Below are 15,170 nucleotides of genomic sequence, written 5' to 3' on the forward strand. Positions count from 1 at the left end.
AGGACCTACTGTGGGTTAAGGTACATGGGGTTTTTCAAAAAGAGAGAGAAACCCTGCTAGAAGTCTAGTCAGTTGAATTCCTGTAGAAATGATACTTCTTGGGCAAGAATATCACAAAGCCCAAAAGGAGATGTGTAAGGCTAGAAGCCTCAGTTCCTGAATGAAGACACAATGCTAATCTGTTGTAAGCCATGTTCCCATCTCTCATACTGAAGCTGCTGAGGAGGGAAACTGGAAATGCAAGTTTGTCTCAAGAGTATCTCTGGCAAGGAAGAACAGCTTTTTTTTTTTTTTTTTTTTTTTGTCCTGGGCAGATTCTGGCCTCTTCAGGGGCTGGGAGCCTTTCCAGAATACCCTTAAAGGCCTGGGCCAGAGTCCTCTGAAGTCTTCCTTGCAAAGCAAATGAAAAGATCTAGTAGTCAAAATGTCAATGAACAAATAAAACGATCTAGGCATGTAAAATCAAATTGTCGATTTCTTCACACTTCCCTACCCCATCTTTCCAATGCTAGTCTTCTCTCCTTCAGGGATTCATGGCAATCAACTCTAGCCTGAGGCCAGTTTGACCCAGGAGTTCCAGATGAGATTTCCTCCAAATTGGCTGCAAGCCTAGGCAATCACCTCTCATTCCCTTTCTCTCTCTGACTAGGCTGTTCCTGCAGAAGGAAATGCCCGAATCTTCCCCACCCCATTCTAACCTCTTGTGTTCACTATATGGGATGTGAGGGCTCTGTTCAAGATTAAACTTGTGACAACCCAACTATTTGTTGTTCTGAACAGGCAATCTCTGGAAAGTACTTTTTGTCTGCTTTAGAGAAGCCCATCTTCTCATAACCGATGGGCTGTGACTCAGTAAGGATTTTAAAGTGTGGTCTTTTGGAAAGAACCACTTCCATAGCAGTGGAAGCATTTCTGGAAAACTCAGTAAATCCTCTGGGACATCACCATGTATGTATGCATGTGTGTATACATGCACACATGCACACAAACACATATATTTATATATATAAAATATGTATAGATAAATAGATCTGTCTCTTTATATAAAGGGTATGTGTATGCATATAGATACACACATTCATATATACATCCACCCATACACCCCCCCCCCCACACACACACAGTCTTTTGAGTTCCCTTTCATATTCAGTTTCAATACACTGATTCCCACCCTTTCAGGGTGTGGGCAGCAGGGAGTGGGTGAACTGCACCACATCTTCTATTTTACAAACAATGCATTAGTTCAGAGGCAGGAAAAATCTGCCGAGTACTTTTCTGACTCAGTAGAATCCCCCAGTACAAAGGCCATTGGTAGTTTTCTTTTTAAGTGTATAAAATAAAAAATAAAATAAAATAAAATAACCAGTACTATTTCGCTTCCCTGAAAACATTTACTTATCTGATTGTCAGGCCAGAGTTAGAGGCGGTGGTATAAAATCTTGGGTTAGGTGAATGGGGAGAAAGGTATGGATTATATACCAAGGTCCCACTACTTCTTAGAGGAAAAAGCAAGCTAGGAAGCCACAGGCAGCAGTCCCTACCCCTACCATCCATGGGTTTTATAAATGAGTAACATGATGAAGACTCAGAAAACCAAAGCTGGAACTTTTCTATAGGGCCTTACATGATGACACCAGATTTCTGACAGACACTGCCTTACTACACTCCCAGGGGAGGCAAAGAGAATACTGGCACTACATATTCAATTTGAAAATAGGAGCTAGTCCTTTTACCATTCATCTTTGCCCAGAGCTTCCCTAGAAGCAGACCACTAAGTCTGGAGGTCCAGAAAAAGACAGGGAAAGGGAAAATGTGAATACACCAGGACATCCCAATAAAATGCTGGATAAATCTAGGCTAAGCATTTATGTCCTCCTCTAACTTGGGCCTACAATCAGAAAAGTATAGGTTTTCCTCTCTTCCTGATCTGCTGAAGCCATCTTCTCATTATTCCTCCTTCTGTTGTGCCACAGTTCCTAGCTTTTGCTCTCTTAAGCGGCTCTTCTCCCCATTCTTCACAGGGAAGTAGCGGTTACCATTATTACACAAGTTGCTGTCCCTGGATAAGGCACATTGTGATGGAGTTGTAAGATGATGACCACTCTTCTCTTCTTTAATAAATGTGCCATTGTTTCCATTTACCTGTGAGTGGGACCGACCCTGATGAGGCTCCAGGGATTTAGAAACTCCATCTGAAGTGCCCTGTCAAAAACAGAGAGAGTCCGTGGAAATGGTAATCCCAAACTGGCTGACACTTCCCAAGCATGTTTATAAGACAGCCTTTGGAAGCTGCTTCAGTTCTTCAAAAACAGCAGAAAGCCCAAAGCATGTTACCACCTAGTAGTACACTCTGATAACTGTCCTGAGAACTTAAGGTGACAACAGATGGATTTGACCGAAACTCAATGGCCATGGCAACATAATAATGACACACCTATCATTTATAAAGCTTTGAAATATACTTTTCTAATGCTAGCAGGAACCCTAAATGGTAGATATTTACAGATGAGGAAGCTGAGGCTCAGAAAGATTAAAGTACCTTGCTCATGGAGACTCAGATAGAAAGTAGTAGGGCCAGGATTCCATGCCAGGTGGGTCAGCCTCTAAAGTCTATTCTCTTAACTGCTGCACAATACTGTCCAATTTTGACAACTGGACATGTAAAGGAAAGCAAAGGAAAGCAAACCAGAAGATCTCTGTGCACTATTCCACAGAATCTTTCATAACAGAAAATAATCACCTGTTTTTCTGTTGATTTCAGGGATGTGACTGCTTTTGAAATACTAATGACATGAACTGCATTACCTTGCAATGCAGGGCAGTCTCTCCATGAATGTTATTAGGAAAATAGCAGCTTCCGATTGCTAAGGGGTTGGGCGTGCCAGGTACTCTGTGGTTCATTTTATGGATAAAGTAAATGAGGCTCAAAATAAAAAAAAAAGGTAAAATGATTTGCCCGAGGTCACTAGCATGCCGAGACTTGAATCCAAGGCTATTTGACTCCAAAAACCTCATTCTTTCCACTAAGATACAATATATAATGGAAATCTAATACCTATGGAATTTGTGGTCAATTATAAATAATAACTGAATTTTTATTGAGTACCTCCTATGTTACAGGTCCTGTGATAAACACTTAACAAATATCATTTAATACTCATAAATGACTCTGTGAGATAGATACCAATTTCTCCATTTTACAGATGAGGAAACTAGGGCACAGAGAAGTTTGGTAACTTGTGTAAGGTTACAGAACTGATAAGTAGTAGAGCCTGATTCAAAGCTAGATGATTTGGCTCCAAAATCTGTACAACATGGGCATTACTAAGAAGTGTTGCTCAAGAACCTGGAAATAAGATGAAACTAGTAAAAATCCACACAATGGATGGAATGAGCCACCTGAGGGAGTCTGCAAAGAAATAAAACATTACCAGTAAGTGACTTAAGAAAATATACAATACTCCAGTGGCCTAGAAATAATCTCAAGAAGACAGGACTATGGGGGCAGCTGGCTGGCTCAGTCAGAAGAGCGTGTGACTCTTGATTTTGGGGTTGTGAGTCTGAGCCCCATGTTGGGTGCAAATATTAATACGAAAAAATAAATAAACTTAAAAAAAAGAACATAGGACTATAGGGTAAACAGATTTAATAAGGTGGAACAATGATCTCATGCTCTGAAGAAAGGACGAAAAAGGAGAAACATTAAGGCAATCAGCAGCAGCTCTGTCCAGGAATGATGCCTTAGTTAAACACAAAGTCAACATGAGAGTTTCCTTGGCCAGGCTACCTTTGGAGTAGATAACAGTATCCCCAGTAATCTCAGCAAAGAGAAACTTAAGATCATCTACCATCCCTTCTTTTCCCTTAGTTTCTTCATCTGTAAAATATAGTAATAGTAGCTATGTTTTAAATTCCTATAAGGATTCAATGAGACACTTAGAACATGTTGTGCATGGCACACTATAAAAACTCAATAAATGCTAGCTAATATTATTGTTTTGATTCCATGTCCCCAAGCAAACTTCTGATACCACAGTTTCTCTTGCAGCTTACACTTAAGAAAAGCAAGCTCTGATAGAAATGGTTAAGAGCATATGCACTAGGGTCAGCCAGACCTAAGTCTGAATCTTGTCTACCAATTAGAGTTGTTATACTTCAGTGGAATCAGGACAGCACAGGACTTTTGGAATCAGTCAGCTCAGACTGGAATGGCAATACAGATGATGACTTGATGGATAATTTTGGGCCTCAGTTTCCTCCTATTTAAAATGGAGAATAATAAATACCTCACATGGATTTATAAGAGTGACCAGAAAAGAGTAAGTGCACAATATATAACAATAATTACTGCGGAAAGTACTTGATTGCGATAAAGTAGCATAAATTTGTATCTTTCACTAGATCTTTCACAGATCTTTCAGTGTCTTTTCACTCCCTCTCTTCTCCCCAGTGCTACTCTTTCAGCCACATCCACATAGCTATTTCTGTGATCTTAGTTAACATGAATCAACCTCTGAGAGATAGGATCTATTCTTATTCTACCAAAAAAAAAAAATCAGGTTTTTCAGACCGTATACCTAATGATCAGCCCTAAGTCATGATGGATTAATTGAGGCTGTATTACATTGTGGCAAGTTTTCCTTTGAGGTATAATCCTTTGTATCTTACTGAACAGCTTCTGGAAAAAGTTGAGAAGCTTTGGAAAAAATCCCTAAGTCCTTGCTCTCTAGCTTATGTGGAGGATTTACCATTCTATTTCCACTTTTAGCTCAAAATAACATTAAAGCAGATATGTTTTTGAGAAAACATTAGACAATGGGGATTAACATGGATACAATGAAGGCTGGCTGTATACAGAACTAATTTGGAACTGAGAACCTATGTGAAAGTTGCTTTGCAGTGTGGTCTCATAAAATGACCCTTGTGGGGGATCCCTGGGTGGAGCAGTGGTTTGGCGCCTGCCTTTGGCCCAGGGCGTGATCCTGGAGACCCGGGATCGAATCCCACATCAGGTTCCCGGTGCATGGAGCCTGCTTCTTCCTCTGCCTATGTCTCTGCCTCTCTCTCTCTCTCTCTCTGTGACTATCATAAATTAAAAAAAAAAAGAAAAATGACCCTTGTGAAGATTAAAAACTGCATGTAAAATGTCTAGTAGAGGGTTTGTTAGAAAGGGGGCACTCAAGAAGCAGTACCTACTGGGGTGCCTGGGTGGCTCAGTTGGTTAAGCATCCTACTCTTGATTTCTGCTCAGATTAGGATCTCAGGGTCTATTGAGATTGAGTTCTGAAATGGGCTCCACACTGGGCATGGAGCCTGCTTAAGATTCTCTCTCTCCCTCTGCCTCTGCCCTTCCCCCTCCCCTGCTCATGTGCACTAAATAAATAAATGAATAAAGAAAGATAGAAAGAAAAGAAAGGAAGAAAAAAGAAAGAAAGAAAGAAAGAAAGAAAGAAAGAGAGAGAAAGAAAGAAAGAAAGAAGAAAGAAAGAAAGAAAGAAAGAAAGAAAGAAAGAAAGAAAGAAAGAAAGAAAGAAAGAAGAAAGAAAAGGTTGCTGCTATACTATGAGGAGCCCAGCAGTCTGAGTCTAGTACAAGATTCTGGTTCACTACAAGATTAGGGTCTTCATATCTGGGGAGAGGGGCATGTCTAACAAAGATTGATGGAGACTGTGACAGAATTCAAGGTGTACAATAGAGGAAAATTTATGACCATTTTGAGCCATTAAGAATACACAAAATGGCAACACCTCCTTCCTTCTTGTATTCAGCAAAGGCCAAAGTTCAATTTTCTAAGCCTCTTGGGTAGTCCCTCAGAAAGCCTGAACAGCTGGCAATCCCACTGTTAACTTCACTTTGGCCCCTTTATGGCTGCACTTAGCACACACTATGCTAGGTATAGGTGTTCAGGACACAGTACCTGGTTTCTATCCTGTGGTCTCACTCAGGGAAAAGGATGACACTGCAGCACTGTGGAAACAGCCTGGGTAGGCTAACCCTCACTAAACAGCTAGAGAGCAAGAGAATGAAATCAAATGCTGGGAGAAGCTAGGAAAACAGTTTTTCATGCCTGATCTGATCTTTCGCAAGTTAGCTGAAAAGACAGGAGGTGTCAAACAGGAGGTATCAAAATAGTGCTTACTTGTTTATTTCCTTTTTTGTGTCCTTTGGATCCTCTACCAGTCTGTTCTTTTCCATGCCTGTAGAAGTGAGGGAAAAAGTGATCCTGAGGAACAGAGACAGCCCATACCCACATTTTCACTTAGTTAACTACTCACCTTCTCTAGGAAGTTTGACCCTCTTAGGTTAGATAGATGCCCCTCGTCTGTGTTACCACTGTAACCCTTTCTCTGATTTCTATATTATACTAAATTGTTCTGGATCCCATGTCCTCCTCTAGGGGGAAAACTTTTTCCCTGAGGCAGGGAACTTAGTGTATGTTTGCTGAACATTTAAACTGAAAACTGGCTTTAAAAATGCAAAGTTAGTTAATGCCTCTTACCTTAACAGAAGAATTCAATAGTTGGGCATTTCCCCAACGGCACCTTGATTGCCACTAGCTCATACCAACCTACTGGAATACATACCCTTTTCCCGGCCCACCGACAGAAACCACTTGCATGCCAAAAGAGCCTCGGCCCCTGGAGGACCTGCTGCCAGCCCACTGGCCCACAACCATCCCAGCAATCTCCAGTTTTCCTCCTTGGGGTGGGATCGGATGGAGACCTGGAAAGATAGGAAGAAGGGCAGTAATGAATGCTAAGGGCAAGGTAGAATAAGAGGTGGAACAAAAGATCCCATAGCCACCCCCCCTACTCTGCTTATTTCCATTTCTCTATGATAAAGACTTGATGGCAACAACAAAGGTTCACAGTGGAAGCAAATTTAGGGACAGGGGGTTGAAGATCTGTAACACATCCACTTTAGCAAGTTGGGTGTGGATGATTCATTTTTCAGCTACAGAACCTGGCATATAGTAGGTGTTCAATATTTGTTTTCAGAATGAATGTCCTAAAATCAAGTTTATTAGAAAATTATAAACTATAACCACTTTTATTTTCCTTTCTTTTTTCTTTTGATTAAAGTTTAGTTGACACGTTACTTTGGTTTCAGGTGTACAACATAGTGATTCGACAACTATAGATTTATGCTGTGCTCACCACAAGCGTAGCTACCATCTGTCCCCATACAATGCTAATATAATACCACTGACTATTCCTTATGCTATACCTTTTATCCCTGTGACTTATTCATTCCATAACTGGAAGCCTGTATCTCCCACTCCCCTTCACCCATTTTACCCTTCCCTTTACCTTCCACCCCTCCCCTCTGGCAATCATCAGATTGTTCTGTGTTTACAGATTCTGCTTTTTGTTTGTTGGTTCATTTGGGCCAAAGCCACTTTTCATTTTCTTTTATGTTTTTATTTAAATTCTGGTTATTGGGCAGCCCGGGTGGCTGAGCGGTTTAGTGCCGCCTTCAGTCCAGGGTGTGATCCTGGAGACCCAAGATTGAGTCCCATGTGGGGCTCCCTGCGTGGAGCCTGCTTCTCCCTCTGCCACTCTCTCTGTCTCTGTGCCTCTCATGAATAAATAAATAAAATCTTTTAAAAAATAAATTCTGGTTAGTTAATATAAAGTGGGCCCAAACCACTTTTGATTCAAATATATGTACCACTACACAATGGAAGCTCAGCCAAACCACCAAACTAAACTGAAAGTAATTTGTAATTAATAAGCAAGAACAGCAACAGTTGAAAACCAGAACCAATTTAAGACAAGATAGCATATCTCCTTAAAACAGGAAATTCCAACTCTATATGTATGAGCTCACAAGCACAGTAGAGCTTCATCATTTGGCACAAAAGGAAGCCTTCATAGAATACATGGTTGTAGTAAACCTTTAATTTTAGTTTATGGAAAATATCCGAATGTTAAAAACTCTTTACTCACTTAGCAGATGGCCAGTAAAGAGCCCTTCATTCATATAGCAGTGGGAGTCTAAGAAACTAGGGTACTAGCTAGTCCGAAGAAGGTTAGAAAGACTTGCATTTAGGGATCTTATTGTGGCCTTTCAGGTGGCAAGAGGCTCCTCATGGACCACCAGTAACTGGAGACCAGGCATCACTAGGAGCTGGGACAATGGCAAGGACCTCCCAAGAACTTAGCCTTAATTAAGGCTGTCTTCTGAGACACAATAAAGTCAACAGGCAAAGAATGAGAGCAAGGTCTCTAAAGTCAGCGTCAAGGAATAGAATGAATGAATGGCTGGCTGCCTGGTTTCTAAGACTTGATCATTACCTGACTGAACAGAGCAGACATTCACACTGCTCACCTAAGTAGAATCTTGAACTAAATATGCATACTGAAATTTGACCCTAAATTTAAGACAAACTTCATCTTCCAGATTTATTACTTTTAAAATGATGAGCAAGAGACAACAAACATCTTCAACCATAGTAACACTCCCACATGATCAGAGTCTGGGTATTTCATGTCAAAATATCTCTATTAAAGATATCCTGCTTCACCAAGGTTGTCTGAATTATTAGGATCAGTATCTCAGCTACCTAAGCATGACTGTCTATTCACCATTAAGCCATAGCTCAGGTGTCAAACACACACACCATAAATTTATATATATATATGTATGTATAAATATATATATATATACATATGTGTGTGTGTGTATGTGTATGTATTTGTTTTTTTCACTAAATTGCAATCCACTGGCAGCCATGGACTGTGACTTATTTCACTCCAAGCTTCTGGAAATGTGTCAGATCTACTCCCAGAGTGAAAATGGGTACCTCAGGGTATGGTTGTCTGTGGACATTGGTCATATACTCTTATTTCCCATTTGGTCTTTCTGTAAGCTCCTATGTACAACTCCTATGTACAAGCTCCTATGTACAACTGCCTATGGATTGAGTGAGCTAACCAGCAACTATGATGATCCTGTTCACTTGAGATATATTTCTCAGAAGTAATAAAGCAGCTCCTGGCTACTATATTGGTTACTTTGAGCTTGGTTGGTGACAGTCAAATCCTTAGGGACCAACCACCTCTATGGTGCATGGTCTGGGAAGTCAGTGGACTTTCTTTCCTAGGCTACACCCCTCCCTGTCAATAAGCTCCTCGTCAAACTACTGCAACCTAACACAGGAGAATTACTGGATGAGTATTATGAAACAGATTGAAGGTGACAAATACCTCATTCTTAGATACTGACCTGGAAATCCCCGACTCCTTCCTTGAGGGGGTGGTGGCACTGAGCCCATGGCTCGGGAATAAAGTGAAACAGGGTAGAGAGAGGGCACCATGGGAGGCACAAAAGTAGGTGATTGAAGTAGAGCAGAAGGTGGTGGATGGTTCATGTTGACTCCTTCAAGGATACTCTGTCTCATCTTTTCCACTTTGGTTGCCAGGTCAGCCTTCAAATGAAGAATGGAATTAATAACAGTAACTGTATAACAGTAATGGAATTAATAACAGTATAAAGATATATTTATTTATTTTTAGAGAGAGATGGGGTTGGGGGGCAGAGGGGCAGAGGAAGATAGAGAGAGAAACCCAAGCAGAGTCCAAGCTGAGCAAAGAGCATGACATGGGGCTCGATCTCATGACCCTGAGATCATGTCTCGAGCCAAAACCAAGAGTTGGACACTTAACCGATCGTACCACCCAGGTGCCCCAACAGCTGCCATTTTTTTTAAACTTTTATATTTCAGGCACAGTAATGGGCACTCTAGGTACAGTTTCACAAATCTCTTCCCATTAAGAGAACTGAAGCCTGGAGTTAAATGGCTCAAGGAGCTATACCCAGGAAAACTTGCCTGGCACTATTTGCATGACACCAAACTATCATATCAGCTCTGTCCAAGGGCTTATGAGGCATGCTGACTAGGTCAAGGAAGACAAATGTGACTGTAAGTATTTACTGATGGTCTATCACACAACCAGAAATAGGCTAGATTAATTTTGATTTTAATTTTTTAAAGATTTTATTTATTTATTCATGAGAGACACAGAGTGAGAGAGAGGCAGAGACACAGGCAGAGGGAGAAGAAGGCTCCATGCAGGAGCCTGACATGGCACTTGATCCTGGAACTCCAGGATCATGCCCTGGGCCAAAGGCAGGCACTAAACCACTGAACCACCCACGGATCCCCGCTAGATTATTTTTTAAAGGGGGAGATAACAGAATGAGGTGAAAGAGAAAAGAATAAAACCTGACATATGCAAAGCTTTTTAACCTTCTTCTTCATACCCAGGATCAGAGACCATGATCTCTGTCCAGGATAAGTCCATGCCTCTAGTTCAGAGGTCAGCAAACCTGTTCTGAAAAGGGCCAGATAGGATTTGTAGGCCATACTGTCACAATTATATAACTCTGCTATTGTGGTGGTAAAGCAGCCATGGACAATATATTAATGAATGAATGTGGCTGTGTTCCAATGAAACCTTACTGGCATAAAAATTCCAAGTTTCAAATTTTGAAGTAGTTTGCCAACCCCTGTTCTAGTCCCTCAGCTCATTTCCCCCAAATGGATAGAGGAATAAGTAAGGGTTCCTTTCCTCATCTTTCCTAAGGTTTCACTGTAAAAAATTTCCTGCTTCTACTCTGTCATCTACTTTACTACCCTCTCCTAGTTCCAAACATAGTTTCTTTTCCAAAGATATCATCACTTAGAAGAGTGGCTTACAGTTTTTAGCAAATAAGGGAAATGAAATTTTAAGAAATGGAGCTAATGCATATAGTATATCTGAGTATTCCATGGGAAAGAAATACTCAGAGTAAGAAAACAGTATGAAAATTTGGAGGAGGGGCAAGATGGCGGAAGAGTAGGGTCCCCAAGTCACCTGTCCCCACCAAATTACCTAGCTAACTTTCAAATCATCCTGAAAACCTACGAATTCGGCCTGAGATTTAAAGAGAGAACAGCTAGAATGCGACAGTGAGAAGAGTTCAGGCTTCTATCAAGTACAACTTGTTTTTGGCCACTCTGCACTGAGCAAAATGACTAAAAGAAAGAACTCACCTCAAAAGAAAGAATCAGAAACAGTCCTCTCTCCCAAAGAGTTACAAAATTTAGATTACAATTCAATGTCAGAAAGCCAATTCAGAAGCACAATTATAAAGCTACTGGTGGCTCTAGAAAAAAGCATAAAGGACTCAAAAGACTTCATGACTCCAGAATTTATATCTAATCAGGCAGAAATTAAAAATCAATTAAATGAGATGCAATCCAAACCAGAGGTCCTAATGACAAGGGTTAACAAGGTGGAAGAATGAGTGAGTGACATAGAAGACAAGTTGATGGCAAAGAGGGAAACTGAGGAAAAAAGAGGAAAACAATTAAAAGATCCTGAAGATAGGTTAAGGGAAATAAATGACAGCCTCAGAAGGAGAAAAATCTACATTTAATTGGGGTTCCCGAGGGCGCCGAAAGGGACAGAGGTCCAGAATATGTATTTGAACAAATCATAGCTGAAAACTTTCCTAATCTGGGAAGGGAAACAGGCATTCAGATCCAGGAGATAGAGAGATCCCCCCCTAAAATCAATAAAAACCACTCAACACATCGACATTTAATAGCGAAGCTTGCAAATTCCAAAGATAAAGAGAAGATCCTTAAAGCAGCAAGAGACAAGACATCCCTACCTTTTATGGGGAGAAGCATTAGGATAACACAGACCTCTCCAGAGACCTGGCAGGCCAGAAAGGGCTGGCGGGATATATTCAGGGTCCTAAATGAGAAGAACATGCAGCCAAGAATACTTTATCCAGCAGGCTCTCATTCAGAATAGAAGAGATAAAGAGCTTCCAAGATAGGCAGAAACTGAAAGAATATGTGACCACCAAACCAGTTATCCAAGAAATATTAAGGGGGACTCTCTAAAAGAAAGAGGAAGTCCAAGGGAACAATCCACAAAAACAGGGACTGAATAGGTATCATGATGACACTAAATTCATATCTTTCAATAGTAACTCTGAACGTGAGTGGGCTTAATGAGCCCATCAAAAGGCACAGGGTTTCAGACTGGATAAAAAAGCAAGACCCATCTATTTGCTGTCTACAAGAGACTCATTTTAGACATAAGGACACCTACAGCCTGAAAATAAAAGGTTGGAGAACCATTTACCATTCAAATGGTCCTCAAAAGAAAGCAGGGGTAGGGGATCCCTGGGTGGCGCAGCGGTTTGGCGCCTGCCTTTGGCCCAGGGCGTGATCCTGGAGACCCGGGATCGAATCCCACGTCGGGCTCCCGGTGCATGGAGCCTGCTTCTCCCTCTGCCTGTGTCTCTGCGCCTCTCTCTCTCTCTGTGACTATCATAAATAATAATAAAAAAAAAAAAGAAAGCAGGGGTAGCCATCGTTATATCAGATAAACTAAAGTTTATCCCGAAGACTGTAGTAAGAGATGAAGAGGGACACTATATCATACTTAAAGGATCAATCCAACAAGAGGACTTAACAATCATCAATATTTATGCGCCGAATGTGGGAGCTGTCAAGTATATCAATCAATTAATAGCCAAAGTAAACACATACTTAGATAATAATACACATATACTTGGTGACTTGAATGTAGCACTTTGTACAATCAACAGGTCTTCTAAGCACAACATCTCCAAAGAAACAAGAACTTTAAATGATACACTGAACCAGATGGATTTCAAAGGTATTTACAGGACATTACATCCAAATGCAACTAAATACTCATTCTTCTCAAGTGCACATGGAACTTTCTCCAGAAGAGACCACATACTGGGTCACAAATCAGGTCTGAACCGATACCAAAAGATTGGGATGGTCCCCTGCATATTCTCGGACCATAATGCCTTGAAATTAGAACTAAATCACAACAAGAAGTTTGGAAGGATTTCAAGCACAGGGAGGTTAAGGACCATCCTGCTAAAAGATGAAAGGGCAAACCAGGAAATTAAAGAATTAAGGAAGAATTAAAAAGATTCATGGAAACTAATGAGAATGAAGATACAACCCTTCAAAATCTTTGGGATACAGCAAAAGCAGTCCTGAGGGGGAAATACATCACAATACAAGCATCCATCCAAAATTGGAAAGAACTCAAATACAAAAGCTAACCTTGCACCTAAAGGTGCTAGAGAAAAAACAGCAAATAGATCCTACATCCAGCAGAAGAAGAGTTAATAAAGATTTGAGCAGAACTCAATGAAATAGAGACCAGAAGAACTGTGGAACAGATTTATAAAACCAGGAGTTGGTTCTTTGAAGGAATTAATAAGATAGATAAACCATTACCCATCCTTATTAAAAAGAAGACGGAAAAGACTCAAATTAATAAAATCATGAATGAGAAAGGAGAGATCACCACCAACACCAAGGAAATACAAATGATTTTAAAAACATATTATGAGGAGCTATATGCCAATAAATTAGGCAATCTAGAAGAAACGGACACATTTCTGGAAAACCACAAACTACCAAAACTGGACCAGGAAGAAATAGAAAACCTGAACAGGCCAATAACCAGGGAGGAAATTGAAGCGGTCATCAAAAACCTCCCAAGACACAAAAGTCCAGGACCAGATGGCTTCCCAGGCAAATTCTATCAAACGTTTAAAGAAGAAACCATACCTATTCTACTAAACCTGTTCAGAATGATAGAAAGAGTTGGAATACTTCCAAACTTGTTCTATGAGGCCAGCATCACCTTCATTCCAAAACCAAAGACCCCACCAAAAAGGAGAATTATAGACCAATATCCCTGATGAACACGGATGCAAAAATTCTCAACAAGATACTAGCCAATAGGATCCAACAGTACATTAAGAAGATTGTTCACCATGACCACAAGTGGGATTTATCCCCGGGATGCAAGGCTTGCTCAACACTCGCAAAGCAATCAACGTGATAGATCATATCCACAAGAGAAAAAACAAGAACCATAGGATCCTCTCAATAGATGCAGAGAAAGCATTTGACAAAAGACAGCATCCAGGCCTGATCAAAACTCTGAAGAGTGTAGGGATAGAGGGAACATTCCTCAGCATCTTAAAAGCCATCAATGAAAAACCCACAGCCAATATCATTCTCAATGGGGAAACACTGGGTGCCATTCTCCTAAGATCAGGAACACGACACGGATGTCTACTTTCACCACTTCTATTCAACATAGGACTAGAAGTCCTAGTCTCAGCAATCAGGCAACAAAAAGAAACAAAAGGCATTCAAGTTGGCAAAGAAGAAGTCAAACTCTCCCTCTTCGCAGATGGCAGGATACTGTACATATAGAAAACCCAAAAGCCTCCACCCCAAGATTGCTAGAACTCATACAGCAATTTGGCAGTGTCCAGGATACAAAGTCAATGCCCAGAAGTCAGTGGCATTTCTATACACTAACAATGAGACTGAAGAGAGAGAAATTAAGGAGTCATTCCCATTTACAATTACACCCAAAAGCATAAGATACCTAGGAATAAACCTAACCAAAGAGGTAAAGGATCTATACCCCCAAAACTACAGAACACTTCTGAAAGAAATGGAGGAAGACATAAAGAGATGGAAAAATTTCCATGCTCATGGATAGGCCGAATTAATATTGTGAAAATAGGGATCCCTGGGTGGCGCAGCGGTTTGGCGCCTGCCTTTGGCCTAGGGCGCGATCCTGGAGACCCAGGATCGAATCCCACATCGGGCTCCCAGTGCATGGAGCCTGCTTCTCCCTCTGCCTGTGTCTCTGCCTCTCTCTTTCTCTCTCTCTCTGTGACTATCATAAATAAATAAAAATTAAAAAAAAAATAATATTGTGAAAATATAAATGCTACCCAGGGCAATTTACAAATTTAATGCAATCCCTATCAAAATCCCATGGACTTTCTTCAGAGAGTTGGAACAAAACATCTTAAGATTTGTGTGGAAACAGAAAAGACCCCAAATAGCCCGGGAAATATTAAAAAAGAAAACCATATCTGGGGGCATCACAATGCCAGATTTCAGGTTGTACTACAAAGCTGTGGTCATCAAGACAGTTGGTACTGACACATAAACAGACACATAGATCAATGGAACAGAATAGAGAATCCAGAAGTGGACCCTCAACTTTATGGTCAACTAATATTCGACAAAGGAGGAAAGACTATCCACTGGAAAAAGGACAGTCTCTTCAATAAATGGTGTTGGGAAA

General features: G+C 40.7%; 1 protein-coding gene across 3 annotated transcripts in view; it reads right to left on the reverse strand.

Annotated features, from left to right (window-relative positions):
• Positions 1-252: 252 nt before the first annotated feature.
• The window catches only part of FAM120C (family with sequence similarity 120C), a 163,543-nt gene continuing 148,625 nt past the window's right edge, over positions 253-15,170 (reverse strand). For 2 of the 3 annotated variants that reach the window (XM_038587517.1, XM_038587516.1), the window contains exons 13-16: positions 9,229-9,430; positions 6,585-6,723; positions 6,140-6,197; positions 253-2,202 (exon numbers count right to left, since the gene is read on the reverse strand). In XM_038587517.1, the coding sequence (XP_038443445.1) occupies positions 1,948-2,202; positions 6,140-6,197; positions 6,585-6,723; positions 9,229-9,430 (654 nt within the window). In that variant the 3' untranslated portion in view covers positions 253-1,947. The remainder of the gene's footprint in view (positions 2,203-6,139; positions 6,198-6,584; positions 6,724-9,228; positions 9,431-15,170) is intronic. The other variant, XM_038587518.1, reaches the window with a different exon arrangement.

Source organism: Canis lupus, chromosome X, assembly GCF_011100685.1.
Source record: "Canis lupus familiaris isolate Mischka breed German Shepherd chromosome X, alternate assembly UU_Cfam_GSD_1.0, whole genome shotgun sequence".
Classification (NCBI taxonomy): domain Eukaryota; kingdom Metazoa; phylum Chordata; class Mammalia; order Carnivora; family Canidae; genus Canis; species Canis lupus.